Source organism: Epargyreus clarus, unplaced genomic scaffold (genome assembly GCF_041222505.1).
Source record: "Epargyreus clarus isolate Ecla_fem2 unplaced genomic scaffold, WU_Ecla_fem_2.2 ptg000026l, whole genome shotgun sequence".
Taxonomy (NCBI): domain Eukaryota; kingdom Metazoa; phylum Arthropoda; class Insecta; order Lepidoptera; family Hesperiidae; genus Epargyreus; species Epargyreus clarus.
The window spans coordinates 11,299,520-11,314,884 of NW_027332233.1; the positions used below are offsets into that span (position 1 = coordinate 11,299,520).

Consider the following 15,365-nt stretch of genomic DNA (forward strand, 5'->3'; position numbering starts at 1 on the left):
GATAAGCGAAAAATTAATAAGGGTTTAAGTTTGTTTAACTATGTATGACGGAAATATTACTGTTTTAAGGAGGAAATAAAACTTTCCTGAACTATGATGGTTTTTAAAAGATTATTGTAGGCCCCTGATTCGAATCTCGGTCTACCTGCCATTTGAGCAACCGAGTTTCACCGTAGGCTACGTTTATTTATAGACAAAAGTTACCAATAATATTTCAGTAGGTTCCGCTATACACGTGGATGTATGATTGTACATATATACCTACACCTGTAGCACGGCAATTGAATACCTATTGCTTTGAACAAGACGACAGCTATTACGCAAATGGCTACAAATAACAGACTTACGACAATTAGATAATCATCTCAATTGTTGGTTATGTGGCGTATGCCTTCACCCACATAGAAACGTGAGGAATGACGATGCAATACGCATCTACTGTTCTTAGAGAACTTAGTTCTAGATCTGCTTGTACCTAAATACGTACATTTCGAATAAATTACATCCTCGTATGACATGCATGAGATAATGTCTTCATTTACAAAATTGACGACACCAAACTAGCAATTTTGACAGTTTAAACGTGAACAAGATAAACGTAAACGTAAAGAACGTACTACGGAAATGTCACGACAACTTTATAGCGTGCTCAGTGTAATCAAATAACACTGTCTATCTATAGGCAGATGAGTTCCATAAATTATTTCTTGAATATTACTTACTGATACTTTGAAGAAATTATACAACTAATTTCAAAATAATTAAAAAGCTGTAAGCTTCAGTAGGTACCTATAACAAACCAATCAAACCTTGCCTATACCTATGTATTTAGACGAAACCTTGCCTACCATACTCCTTTTTAAAAGTCTGTAAAAGGTCGTTCTTTGTTCGGTTGTATGTATATTTTCCCTTCTACCTTCATTAATTATTTTTTTTTTATAGAGGAACCTATATTGAAAACAGCTAATTTGGATAGGATTTGTACTTAAAGAACTTCACATGTACTGGTAAACATGTTGAGTTCTCCATGTTCCTACTCGTAACATCAACCGCGACAATTTTTTCTCCGAAAATATATAGTTTCCCGGTATTGAATAGTCATCCTTATGTCTACTGATGATTTTAGTCTCTATCATCTCTATGACTTCCTCATTAACATACGTAGCGAAACAGAGTTGGCACCGGCGGCTCAGTTAGACGCGCACAATTTGCTCCATTTGCAGTAATGACAGGCCGCGACTCTACCCGTGGATGCCGCATAATGACCCTATTCTCGATAGACCCAATGGTCTATGTAGACACCGAATTGCAATTGTCAAATGTCGCCTACCTTCGTAGAATGCTACGAATAAGATAAATAGTAATAATATCTACATTATCTAGTACCTACGTAACTTGATAACGAAAGGGTTAAATGGAACTGCTACTTGCATTACCTGTTCCTGTCTTTATTTTAATTTGAAAAGGACTTTTTTCTATTCTAAACATCAACGTACATGAATTTAAGTGATATTAGGTTATCAGTGCCGCTATATTACAGAGGAGACCTCTGAATTCCTCTAATTTCTTGTTGGAACCTCCGCTTACTCTGTCTTACTCTGTTTAACCCAAAAACAGCAACTTTACAACGCTGTTTTAAGAGACAAAATGAAGTAAGTGCTTACCTACTTACTTTAAGGTTTTACACTATGCGCTATATGCATAATTATACATACATATATAAGTACACTTCTGTTGCAAGCACTCGTAAGTACAGTCAGCTCTAGAAGTAGATGAGCAGATAAAGATATCAAAAATACACTCAAGCTTTCATAAATAGTTGAACACCGATATGTATAAAATGGCTAACGTTACAAATATGATTTGACATTGTTCAGCTACTTTTGACAATGCAGTGTTCATTTATTTTTGAAACTTTACGATGTGCATCTAATTATGTGCTAGTTGTGTTAAGCTACTTATGAACGCTTAATTGTATATTTATTTCTGAAATCTTAATTTTGATTATCTATTTTTGGAGCCGACTGTACCTCCTTACCGATGCATTTTCGCTCACAAATGTCTATTAGCATATTACAACAGTAAAATAATACGACAGCGCTTTACCGGCAGCTAGCTTAACGATCAAATGTGGCCCTTTCGCTCCATTTACTGTAATAAAAGGCCACGGTAATTTTATTCGTCGGTGTTCTATACCTAATAATAAGATGGCCTGTTTTATGTTACCTACCTGACATTCGACTTGTCATAGACGATATCAAGTAGGTCTACTGCGTTAGTAGTACCGAGTTTGATTTGTAATCATATGACGTCAGTTTATAATTGCAAGCTTTTAGATTTATGATACCTATACCACGTAAGTAAAATAATTACTATATTTTTAGGGTTCCGTACCCAAAGGGTAAAAACGGAACCCCATTACTATACCATTATTAAGACTTTGCTGTTTGTCCGTCTGTCACTGGGCTCTATATCCGGAACTGTAATTTTTAAAAAGGATGCATAACGCTAGCCGCCATAATATCAAATACTAAATAAAGCTGAAGATTAAAGGAGGTTTTCATACAACAAACCGATATTTTTCGACATTTTTCGATCAATTGATAAACCGTATTAGAAAGACAGTTTAAATTTTTACAATGCGTTTACTACTCTAACTGCTATTATAATAAATACAAATAAGAACAATAAAATATATTTTAATGTAGTAATTTTATTTGTCGTAGTTGCGTTGTTTAATGCGAATAATTATTGTGACGACTATTTCTTTTAAGTAACTAGACTAAGTAAGTTATATCATTGTAATACTAATTATAAACTTAGAATTCTAATTACATTTTCGCATTGTTGCCATATATAAAAATAAAACATTTGATTGTACGGAACCCTCCATGTGCGAGTTCCACTCGTACTTGGCCAATTATTTTTATCCACATACCTACGTGAGTCTACTTAGCCAAACCAATAGGTACCCAACTTACTTACCTAAATATTTACATAATACTTGTATTTTAAGACATTTTTGAAGTGTTAAGCTTTATTATTCCTAAGATTATATCCTGCATAAAGTAAATAAAAATGAAGTTACGAAAGAGCTTAAAAATGTGCAGATTTTTTTAAAATTGGAGTAGCATGCCATGCACAACTGTCTACTACTAAACGACTTTACTAAACGAGAATATTTCAACAATTTCGCACGTTTTGAAACAAAACACACCATCTCTTAACACTGCTGTTATAACAAAATAGGTGTGCCGGTAGTGCCAAGTATTCAAAGTAACGTCGCTTTCAGCAAATCATTATTGGTGTTCAGTTAGACGCTCCATTTGTTGTAATGACAGGCCGCGGCATCTGCGCTCGGTGTTGCATAATGAGACAATCACTGGCGTGCTTGAAAGGTCATGAATGTACTCAAGTACCTACACATGCATTATGAGGCTTAAGATGTGTTAACGCAAATATTGAAGAGTGAAGACACAAAGCTTTTGCAAAAGGAGAGAAAAAAATCCTTGTAATATACCTAATGTTGCTGCATTTTTTTATTTATATGCTACTGTTTAAAGGGCCATTTTATTCCTATGAACAAGTCATTATTTAAAAATACAATTACTTGATATTTGATTTGAAGGTGGTAGAACTCTTTGTGGTTCGACTCCGACGGCACCACTGCCATAACTATTTTTTCTTATTAACGCTTAGTAGTGGCGTGTCTATGGCCGACCTCAGGTAGGAATCTAATCGGGCGGCAGTAGCCGGTTACCCTCAGGTTGACTGCATGCTTGTCTGCTATTCCATATTATAAAAAAAACTTATAATAATCTATAGTAATTATATATTGCCTATAATATTTTAATCGAATAATTATTTTGGAATAGTTTTTACAGTTAGCATAACATAACATTGCCTGAACGCCACAAATTTTTGGGAGGAAAAGCTCAATTTAAGGGCTGCTTAAACAAAACAAGCTCTCAAGCGTAGAGGGTTCACCGCTGGAACGAACGAGTTACAAAGCATATGTTTTGAGCGCTAGAGTACACCTTATCATTTACCGAGTTACCTGCGCAATGATTATAGTAATCTGCTCATGAGGGAACAATAGCATCACCCTGCCACCACATGCGCTGCCATCAACAGGATGTTTCGAGTTGCTTGTTGTTTGCTCACAAAGTAAACTGTAAATTGACAGTAACTTGGATGATGTGAAGAAATACGTAAATATGTAAATATTTAAAATTAAGTTAATATTTGTCGAGGATGTCAATTAAGTCCGTAGAGTTATCGCAATCTGGCCATAAATGCCCAGATTAGTTGGAAAAAGAATCGTTCCTGTAACAAATTTAATTTTAAAAAATCGGTAAATAGTACCTACCTAGGTAGTTAATACATAACTTTAAATCGTAGTTTTGCTCTCCTGACAAGTTGTAATAAAAGTTTTAGTAAATAATAAAACTAGGAATTTTAAGGTTTTTTAGTAGTTCCAGCTTACTAATATATATTAAGCAAGATGTCACAACAAGAAATATGAACAAATACTACCTATACCTATTATATTACCGTATCGGAGTGTAAATTTCTAACTTGAATCTTTAATTCAACAAAATGTAAAAAAGTGTTAAAAAAGGAACACCATATATGTGTTATTGTACAAATTTAATAGAAAATATGACCCTTTTACTGTTCTACATAATTAAGGAGTGCGCGACGGGACAAAGCCGATCGGCTACACGTTGCTAACAATGTTTTATTCGTTGGAATCGGTTGACAATGGCGGCGCACGGCACCCTTTCTTCGACAATTTGCCGACCAGCAGGCTCCGGAAGTGGAACCCTCAACCTGGAATTAGGTACCTTGGTCACACCAGGGCACGTATTGTCGCGAGGCGAACTCCGCCCCGCAAGACTTTTGATGCTTAAGTCAGCGCGTGACATTTGAAAGCTTCGACGTTGAATTTCAGGGTGTATAAATGCATAAAACTCCTAGAAACCGTTAACTTGGAAGAGGCAGTCCTATAGGCAACATTTACCTAAGTACTAGCGATATTCTACGTCAATGTAGGTACTCGCTGATGCAAGGGATAGGTACCACTTTCAATGCAAGGGATAGGTAAAACTTTCAGTCTTAAGCTAGTTTCGTTGTTTGGATGAAAAGCGTTGGAAATAAAATGTTGAAAAATTATATTGATGGCAATTTTCTTATTGTAAATCACACCGATTTTTCATAGGTACTACCCATAAGTATTTGTTTTATCTATCTATACTTTAATATTATAAAGAGGAAAGGTTTGATTTTTTGTTTGTTTGAAATGAATAGGCTCCGAAAGTACTGCACCGATTTTAAAAATTCGTTCACCATTCGAAAGCTACATTATCCACGAGTAACATAGGTTATATTTTATTTTAGAAAAAAATAGGGTTCCGTAAGATATTTCAGAAAAGTTACTTATTTTGCGTACGCTGCCTGAACTATAAAAGATAGAACCATAAAATGTTCTAATTAATTGTAAATCTTATAAATATCTACAAAAAAGTCCGCGACACACTATACCTATCTATGTCGAGTGAGGCACAAAACCATAATTCTATATATATAAAAGGGAAAAGATATACACGTTCAAAACGTATTAATCAAGATTTTGGCTAAACTACTGAAGTTAGAACCATGGAACTTAGAATATAGCTTCATTTTATAATGTAGATGCGCATTAAGAACGCATTTTTTGATATTCCACCGTTAAGGGGGTTAAATAGGGGTTGAAATTTAGTATGAAAGTCCGCCAATTTTAAAGCAATCTCGATGAAAGTTCATATTTAGCTTTCGGATTTAAAATAATAAAAATCGAATGTAAGAGTTTTTCCAAAATCAACCCTTAAGGTGGTTAAATAGGGCTGACAGCTTATTCTAAAATTTTCCATTTTGGAAGCCAGCACTATGAAAGTTAGCCATTGCCTTACTGGTTAGATATAGTAGAACTTTAATTCTACCGTTTATGGAAAATCAACCCCTATGTAGGTTAAATAAGGGTTGTGAGTTTGTATGAAAGTCCGCCAGTTTTGTATAAACTGTATGAAAATCGGTATTTGGGTTTTCGATAGAAAATAATTAAATACCTATTTCTTTGTTTTTGGAACTCTACCCTTAAAAGGGTAAAATGGGGGTAGAAACTTCATTTGGAAGTCCGCAGATTTTGAAGCAAAGTCTATGAAAATTGGTATTTGGCTTTCAGATTGAAAATAATAGGACACCTATTTCACCGTTTTTGGAAAATCAACCCTCTGGGTCGTTTAATAGGGTATGGAACATTATTTTAAAATCCGTTAATTTGGAAACAATGACTGTAAAAATAGCATTTAGCTTTCTGGTTCAGAATAATACAGCTTCTTTAACACTGTTTATGAAAAATCTACCGTTAAGAGGGTAAAATAGGGGTAGGAACTTCGTTTAGAAGTCCGAAGATTTTGAAGCAAAGTCTATGTAATTTGGTATTCGGCTTTCTGATTGAAAATATACCTATTTCACCGTTTTTGAAAATCAACCCTACCGTTTGATAGGGGATGGTCGTTTAATAAGGGATGAAACTTCATTTAAAAAACCGTTAATTTGGAAGCAAGGACTGTAAAAAAATATATTTGGCTTTCTGGTTGTAACAATATAAACATTATTTCTCCGTTTTTGGAAAATTAATCCTTAAGGTCATCAAATAGAGGTTGGAACTTTGTTTATAATCAGTTAATTTGGAAGGAAGCACTATGAACATTATCATTAGACACAATGAAGCATCTGAGTCACTGTTTTTTTAGATCAACCCTTAAGACGGCTATAAAAGGGTGTATGCAGTATGCCTTTCTGTTTAGACACCTGTTTCAGCATTTTTAGCTACTCAACAATCAAACCCATTAGGGTACTCTCAGTAAAGAAAGTTTCCTTATAAACCGTTATTGAAGTTATATTTATTTTGGCGTATTTGGAAAAAACTACAGACTGCAGAAAGGATTCATGTAAAAAATATGTATTATCGTTAAAATTATTAAAGGTACAAATTTAAAATTACAGTTATTTGTATGTCATATCATATTTTTTACGCGAGCGAAGCCGTGGGTTCTGCTAGTTTATTAATATAAAGAAATAGTATGAATTAGTAATATTAATATAAGATTTTTACTTTTAATGTCAAAAAAAACATTCTGTTTGCGCATGGAGACTACGATAGCAGAACTCATACACCTAAAAACGAAATTAGTTACCACGATAATACAAGTATGTTAAATCATTGCAGATTTTGCGTAGGTACCTCCACACATATAAGAGATGTTAGATTTAAGCCGTTCAAACTATGGAGACGTAATAGCTACTACTTAGATGATTAAGTCGTATTACCCAGATTTTCCCCGCCTAACGGGCCGCCATCGAGACGCCATCGACTCTTAAAGCCAAATTATCTCGTTGAGTCCCGACGGTGACCTTGCCCAGCCCTGAACTTGCAACCACTGATTACCGAATTACCAGTCCCCTCGTCTATACTTAGCGATCGCACCGATTTCAATAATAAATATCTTATCAAAATAACACCCAGCTATTGTTTTACCCTCTCAGCGAACTCCATGGTAATGACGTATATTAAGTCGAATCGCTAATAAAATTAGGAACACTACGTAATTTGACTTAATTTTGCTACAATCATGTCTGAATCAGACCGCAGATATTAAGCAGAAATCGTTGCCGAATTATTTTTGGTGAATCAAGTTCCCTAATGGGGAACGCTGATATCATAAGAATATTAAGATTAATTATATTATAAAATAGAACTACCATTTTTGTAATTGTGAGTAGGTTCCAAGTACGTTTATGGAGAGTGAATTGGTTTTGAAAATATTGGTAGAGCGACCCAATAAATTTTTAGTATAAACTTTAAACGTACCTTTAGGTACTTAGAGGCTGATCGGAAAATAGGTCGATACAATTGTTGATACTTTGTTGATTATTATCATAACACAATTCACTATTTTTAAATATATCGCAAACTGCTTCATTTATAAATTTTAGAAGTAAAATCTTTCTTTGTCCCCGGCTTTACCTCTTATACGAGTAACTAGGTGAGGTAAGAAGCAAATACGAAGGTCAGAGTGAATTTCTTAAATTCTTATTATCTCCTTTAGAAATTCATATCTATCTATTAGTATTGTGGTGGTAGATCCCTTTGTGGTTCGACTCCGGCGGCGGCACCACCGCCTCACCTATTTCTGCCTCATAACAGCAGTATTCTGGTTTGAAGGCTGTGGCCGTGACATACTTTTCCGAGGCGTTCCAGCTCAGTCCTCAGGAGTAGCGGCGCATCTGTGGTCGACCTCAGGTAGGAATATCTAATCCTATCTGGGGTCGATTACAGATTCCCATGGGGGGCAGTAGCCACTTAATATCAGGTGAAGTGCATGCTCGTCTGCTACTCCTATATTATATATTTAAAAAAATACGTAGATTGTATTTGGTATATTACATTGTTTCACGAGTAGGTAAATATTAACTCTGTAAGTAGAGATATAATCAGATAGATATTATTATAGTGATTTTGATATCGACCAACAATGTAACTTCATAATGTTTCTACAATTAAGCAAAAGAGTAAGGAAATAGGCGTAGCATAGACAACGGAAACTCCGGTGTTGACAACCTTTATACTATGGAGCATGGAGGTAAAGAGTACCCAAGGAGTAACAGAATAGGTACCTAGCTACTGTCTCTGTGTATCCAAGTGTTCTTGGAAAGTCGTTAAATTAGGATAGTACCTATAGCAGGCAGGTAAGTTAAATAAGCGCCATAAATTTACCAAAATTATATTCCTGATATAATTTTGAACTATATATATAGTTGAGGTTTTGTAGATATCGTGAACATCTGTTAATTACTCTAGTCACCAGATTTATAAAATATTTTAGCTCAGCACACTCCACCTGTCTCCAAGTACTTTCACTTTTGCTACGATAGCGCCATTTTGGAGGTTTTTGAAGTGTTATTTACTGCTTAGCAGGTACTGGACAGTTTTTCAGTCTACACTTCATAATCTATAGGTAACATGGATAATACCCTTGGAGGGTGTTGTTTGCCAGCTTTATAATTCATCTCACACATTATTAAAGTTCGAAAACGATTAAAAATATAGAGCCTTAGACATCTCATGATTATAACGAATAGGCCATTGCACTTTTATGAATTAGAGTTAAATATTTTTCGATCTGCTTCTTCCATCCTATCGTTATAAGGATAACTTATAACGATATCTGACACGATATTTTCATAATGCTAAACAAACACTACTAAAATAGTAATTGAAATTTTAACGGTATTGTAGCAGCTGCGAACTCCTCACTCGAGCATCCTTAGGGAAACGAAGACTGCTAATTAATCCGCCATATTAGTTAATTGTTCCGCCCCACAACGGCCCCCGTGTTATGCTCCAAGCTCCAGCTCGGATAATTGCCCTTATTTCCTCTCGTTTGCTGTTTTTCTGCCATTATTAAGACTGACGGCTGTGGCATTACCATTTCAATAACTCTCATCACGTATGAACAGGCACTTTGCTTTTAATTCGCTAGTTTTTGCACGTGTATTTGCTTGTGTGTTGAACGTATGTAGGTAGGTATACTTTTTACCATCTGGTTATTACCGTTTTGTTAAAGCTGTTACGTGCACTTACATATGTGTTTTTAAAAGTAGCTAAGTAATTATACCAGGATAATGAGATGCCTAAATTTGCATTAGGTAGTTGATGCATTGTAGTAAGGAAAATCTATGGGGAAAAGGTTTCTACGTTTCACAACAGTCCCTTTTGAATATAAAAGTTTCACTTGTTTTGAGATTATATTGCAATTATCATTAGATTTTTTATTAGCTATAGCTCTGCAGCTACCTCAGCTCTGGAGGTACCTGCGTACCTATCACTTTCTACCTAGATATGTGGTTCTATCGTTATTAATTTACTTATATCTTAAAGTAGACTATAGGAACAGCTGTTATTACCCAGGGTTGATAAGTAGGTATGTGACTATTTTCGACCCTTTTTCATGGTAGGTATAAGTTAAGGAAAACATCTGAATATTACAAAGGTATTTGCCAAAACCAACCTTTTATAGCAACCTTCCTAGACTTCTACATATTAAGAACTCTACATAAATGCAAAACTCATGACTAAAAAAGACATAGGTATCTCCTATCCTATGCAAAACTGATCCTTTTTTAGGCTGGTCGCAAAGTGGTCAGTTTTATCACGTGACAGCGAGGTCAGTAGTGTTATTTTAGATTTCACATGTAAATGCCCAGGCAGGGCGTAGCGGCGTGCGAGCCGCGGGCAGTGGGCGTGCGCCCGCGTCCGGCCAATCGCGAATGAGCCACGTTTCGACGCGAAAGCCTCCGAATATTTCCCTTTTTTCATAGCAGTTACATTAATTGAGGTTATTTGCATAATTCGGACATTACCTCGGAAAATACTCCGCCGGTGTGTTTATGTACGACTGCGCGTTCCTTAATATGTTTCGAGTCTGCCTATAGATTCGTACATTACCTACGCTCTAAATAATATACTTTTGTTATATTACAGGACCTATCTTTAAGTCTAGGTAAATACCATCAACAACAAGTACCTACCTACTGTAGACGGTTGTTTTTAAAAAATGCATAGTCATTCCGTGACACCAAGGACCATAAAAATATGAGTAATTTATTACGTAAGTAGTACCTAAGTAGATTTTATAAAATGGGGCATCATACAGACAAAACTGCAAATAAACTACCTACCTATAGACAAGTAACTACTATATCTAATGGATAGAACACGATTGTCGTGTCATAACAGTCACACATATGTAGCGACCATTATACAGGAGCAAGGCATCTGTGATCTACTTCATATAGAACCCCTGTTTTGTATATGGTGCTGCTGCTTGTAGTAAGCAGATTTTCTTGAATCTTATGAAGAATGTATATGAATAGTTAAGTATACTCTAGTAGTCGCGCCAAACTGCTAGTCCGCTCTGAAGTACATAGTTGCGATCAGATGTAGTCATACAATTTGCTATGGCGACGTGATTCATTTCTATATTCAGAGCGGACTAACCGTTTTACGTGGACTATATGTACATAACCGAAATTCCTGACGTAACTGCTCAATAAAACAAATTAATAAAAAAACTAATAGTATCTAAGTAGTAACAATATATACTTAATATAATAATATTTGTTTGGTTCGTATCATCACCAACTATGTTGAAAATTATAGAAATATAAAATCATTAATATCAACATACCTTTAGAGATCCCACTGCTGGGCACTAGTCGGAGTATTCTCTCGGTAAGGCAATTCCACCACGATGTCCAACTGCGGATGGATAGACGAATTAATATAAGGTCTAGTTCATTCATAAATATTATTAGTAATGAAATAATAAATCGATACTTACCTCCTTTAATAAAGCAAGTTGTTGTCCCACATCTTGAGACTCTTAAGCCACGGTAGGTATGTTTGCATATTTTCCCACGATATATGGCACTATCCAGTAAGGTTGTATTATCAATTAAAAAAAAACAAAACAAAAAATAAAAAGCGTAGCGAATTTTCATATTTGTGGTTCAAGCATCGAGATGACATAAAAAGGCTTCTTACCCTCTTAAATACGTACCTTTACCGTGATTATATTTGCAATTTGAGGGTGGGTAAAGATAATTTGGATCCTGTGGGTAGGTACTAATCCCCTTTGTGTGGGAAGATGCTAAATGGGGAAATTTAATATTTTTCCATTATAAAGTTATAGGTACTATTTAAAATACTATGTATCATATAACATGGTAAAAAAATCGGTATAAGCCCCAAGTTTAGTGGATGGTGGACGAAAAACGGCCATATGGCTAACGACTGACAGGAGCATAATTTCTACTTGGTAGTCGGAAATACCCCGTTGATCTATCGTCGATCAGTTATTGTAGTAGCTTCGGCTGCTCGTAAACGACAATCGACGAATGATCAATGATTGAACCATCGTCGATCAATGATTGAGTTCACCATTGACCGCTACTTGCAAGGTCCGTGTTTTAAAATATATTTGAAGTCGATTGTCGTCTCAGAGCAATACTAGTATTGTTATTCTGAGATTGTCGGAGTAACAACTGACGATTGATGTTAAATGATCGACTCTACCATATCAAAGATCGAGTGAAAAGTCTGCTCATTAATATTTTGTCGCTTCAATTTATACGAAATTGATGCAAGAAAAGTTCAGGTTATCATAGGTGTAGGTATGCAAAAGCAGTGATAGCCTAGTGCAGGGGTTCCCAAAGTGTGCGCCGCGGCGCCCTGGTGCGCCGTAGAAAGTAAAGAGGGGCGCCGTGAGTCGATCCTCTAATCATTGGACACCACAGATATTGGCGTTTTGGTCATTGATTCAAAATGAATATCCAAATTTAACATCCAAAGCATTAAAAAATTTCATTCCGTTTGCAACATCATATCTATGTGAAGCTGGGTTTTCAGCTGTAGCTGTGATAAAGAACAAATATCGGATCAATGTGGAGCAAGAAATGAGAATAGCAGTGTCAAGTGATATTCCCCGCTTTGAAAAACTGCGCGGAGATCACTTAGCTCACGACATTGATTTGACTGAATACATATCGTATTTAATTTTTGTTTTTTCTCAAGTCTTTCTTCTTGTTTTCCATTTAAATTATTTTATAATAACGTATTGTACAATTTCATATTGTGGTGTTTTAAATTTCGTTTCGATCAACCTAAGGTAACTAGTATTATTGTAGTTACCTATTTCTTTCGACTGTCTTCTTCAAATAGCTAGGACAGGGCACAGGGCGCCGTGAAAGAATATTAAACTTGTAACTGCGCCGCGGGTTACAAAAGATTGGGAACCCCTGGCCTAGTGGTTAAAAAACGCGGCCTCTCGATCGAGGGGTCCGAGGTTCAAATCCCAGGCAGGAACCTCTGGTTTTCAAATTTATGTGCGTATTAGAAATTAATTATCACTTGTTCAAACGGTGAAGGAAAACATCGTGAGGAAACCTGCATACCTGAGATATTTTTAACAAAAAATCTCAAAGGTATGTGAAATCAACCATAACGCACTTGGCTAGCGCGGTGGACTATAGCCTAATCCTTCTCATTCTGGGGGGGACCCGTGCCCAGCAGTGGGACAATAATGGGTTGATGATGATGTTGATGATGATGATGCAATATGTACGAGTAATATGCGTATCTAGATTCTCATATCTCATTTCTCTTCATATTTACGCAGATGAGAAATATTCCAAATGCAGATTAAATATTACGTAAATGCTAGTGCACAACTGATGAAGTGATAAAAGAATAGCAGACGATCATACGGTCCATCTGATGGTGCCTAACTGGCTTCCAGCTTTGCAAATGTGAACAATGACATGTATGGTTAATTATTACTTCTATATTATTAAAAAGAAATGTCTAAACCGGCATTTATGTTAAAAACCATGATCTTTAATTTGACTTCCCAAAAAAAGCGATCCCCGTAAATTGTGAAAACTGGCGAAAAATCATGAAACCTTTAGTTAAGCTACTGCCCAACAGATGGCGATATGTGCACGTACCAAGTATTATTACAAAATATTTGAATGCTGATTAGCAATTTTGTGTAAGTTCTTATTTAAATAATAGTATTTAAAATTATCTTTATCATAGTCAAGGATCTTCCATTTGAGATCAAATATTAAAAAGGAAACAGATAATACATAACTATACTACTTACATAAGTAGTCTGTGGTGACTCCTTTAGCTTAGTGAAATCGCGACGTAATATCATCTGACTGTCACTGCTTCTCTGTCATATATTTTGTCATAAGTCATTGCATTTCAGTATTTTTTTGTGATTGAGTGGAAGCTTTGATGATTTTGTAAAATCTATAAAACTATTAAAACGATTACTATAATCGTAATTTCAGAACTTTACTACAAAAAGTTCTGAAAAGATTTAATTATTTGCTGCCCACTAACCGAACCGCGAAAGGTAAGATATTCCAGTTCACAGTTCACACACTTAACTGACCTATTTGTAAGAGATTATTTTGCTTTTAAATTAAATAAATAAGGTGTACAACTTTAGTTACATGAGCCGTGTCTTTAAAAACTCTCCAAAGATAATAAAAGCACTAATTTAATATTCCACATTGGATGATCTATCAACTGAAATGGAACATTACTTCCATGGTCATTTAACTCTTAACTAGAACTTTCCTCCTGAATTTCTATTTCTTTTATGACCTATGTCTAAACGTGACTTATTATTCAAGAATACTGAATTACATTGTTCATTATAATTGAGCTATTTACTTTACAGATGCAGTTGTCATCAGACCCCAGAAGAGTGGACCGTGAGCGTCGCTATAAGCCACCACCACCTTCTTCAGCACCAACTGAGGATCTAACAACCGATTATATGAATATCCTTGGTATGTGATCAAGTTATACCAGCAACAAGCAAATCCAGTATTTGCACATAACTTGAGGGAAGCCTATGTCTAGCAGTGGAATGATAAAGGCTAATCTGATGATTTATTGTATGCATAAAGAAATTAAGCGAAAAAAAAGAAAACTTTAAAAAATATAAAATAACTTTCCAGTTGCCATAAATTTTTGAATTAATGATTTACGTAAAACAATGATTATTAAGCTATATTATCGTTTTTAAAGACTTTACTATCACTTTCCAATAATACAACAGTTATACAATTTTGAAAGAAATGTTATTTTTGAAAATCCCAATTTCAGGAATGGTCTTCTCCATGTGTGGGCTCATGATGCGATTGAAATGGTGTGCTTGGACATCTGTATTTTGTTCTAGCATTAGTTTTGCAAACTCCAGAATTACTGATGATACAAAACAGGTAAAATGGTTTCTTTTTATTGATTCATTACCATGCCAATGTGAAATATTGATTTTTTTTAGAATAAGAAGAGCTTGTGTTATGGTTACCGATTTTAGCCTGTAATCAAAATCTACCATTTTGATTCTAGAAGACTTATGGCATACTCGATAATTAATTATTTTTTTAATATTTTTTCTTAAGTCTGGAAGGAATTTATACTTTAATCGAAAAATCTTAAGTTTCTAAGAATACTTTTAACACAATTTTCTTTTCTTTTTCAGATTGTAAGTTCCTTTATGTTGTCCATTTCTGCTGTGGTCATGTCTTATCTACAAAATCCAGGACCAATGTCGCCTCCTTGGTCTCCAGTTACATGATAAATAATAATTATATTTGTTATTTTAATTTTATTATAAAAAAATAAAGAGTGTTCAATAAACTATCTATAGCTAAATATTGTTGTTTTTATACCTCTTTCT

General features: G+C 35.0%; 1 protein-coding gene across 1 annotated transcript; it reads left to right on the top strand.

Annotated features, from left to right (window-relative positions):
• The first annotated feature begins 13,837 nt into the window (after positions 1-13,837).
• On the top strand, positions 13,838-15,340 carry LOC140753231 (protein Asterix). Its single transcript, XM_073087703.1, has 4 exons — positions 13,838-14,027; positions 14,358-14,469; positions 14,789-14,904; positions 15,168-15,340. The coding sequence occupies exons 2-4, from the start codon at positions 14,358-14,360 to the stop codon at positions 15,261-15,263; spliced, it is 324 nt and encodes a 107-aa protein (XP_072943804.1). The 5' UTR covers positions 13,838-14,027; the 3' UTR covers positions 15,264-15,340.
• Positions 15,341-15,365: the final 25 nt, after the last annotated feature.

Coding starts and splice junctions, on each gene's coding strand:
- LOC140753231 (XM_073087703.1), top strand. CDS start 14,358: ATGCAGTTGTCATCAGACCCCAGAAGAGTGGACCGTGAGCGTCGCTAT. Junction 14,470..14,788: donor CGATTATATGAATATCCTTG/GTATGTGATCAA, acceptor TCCCAATTTCAG/GAATGGTCTTCTCCATGTGT. Junction 14,905..15,167: donor TTACTGATGATACAAAACAG/GTAAAATGGTTT, acceptor TTTCTTTTTCAG/ATTGTAAGTTCCTTTATGTT.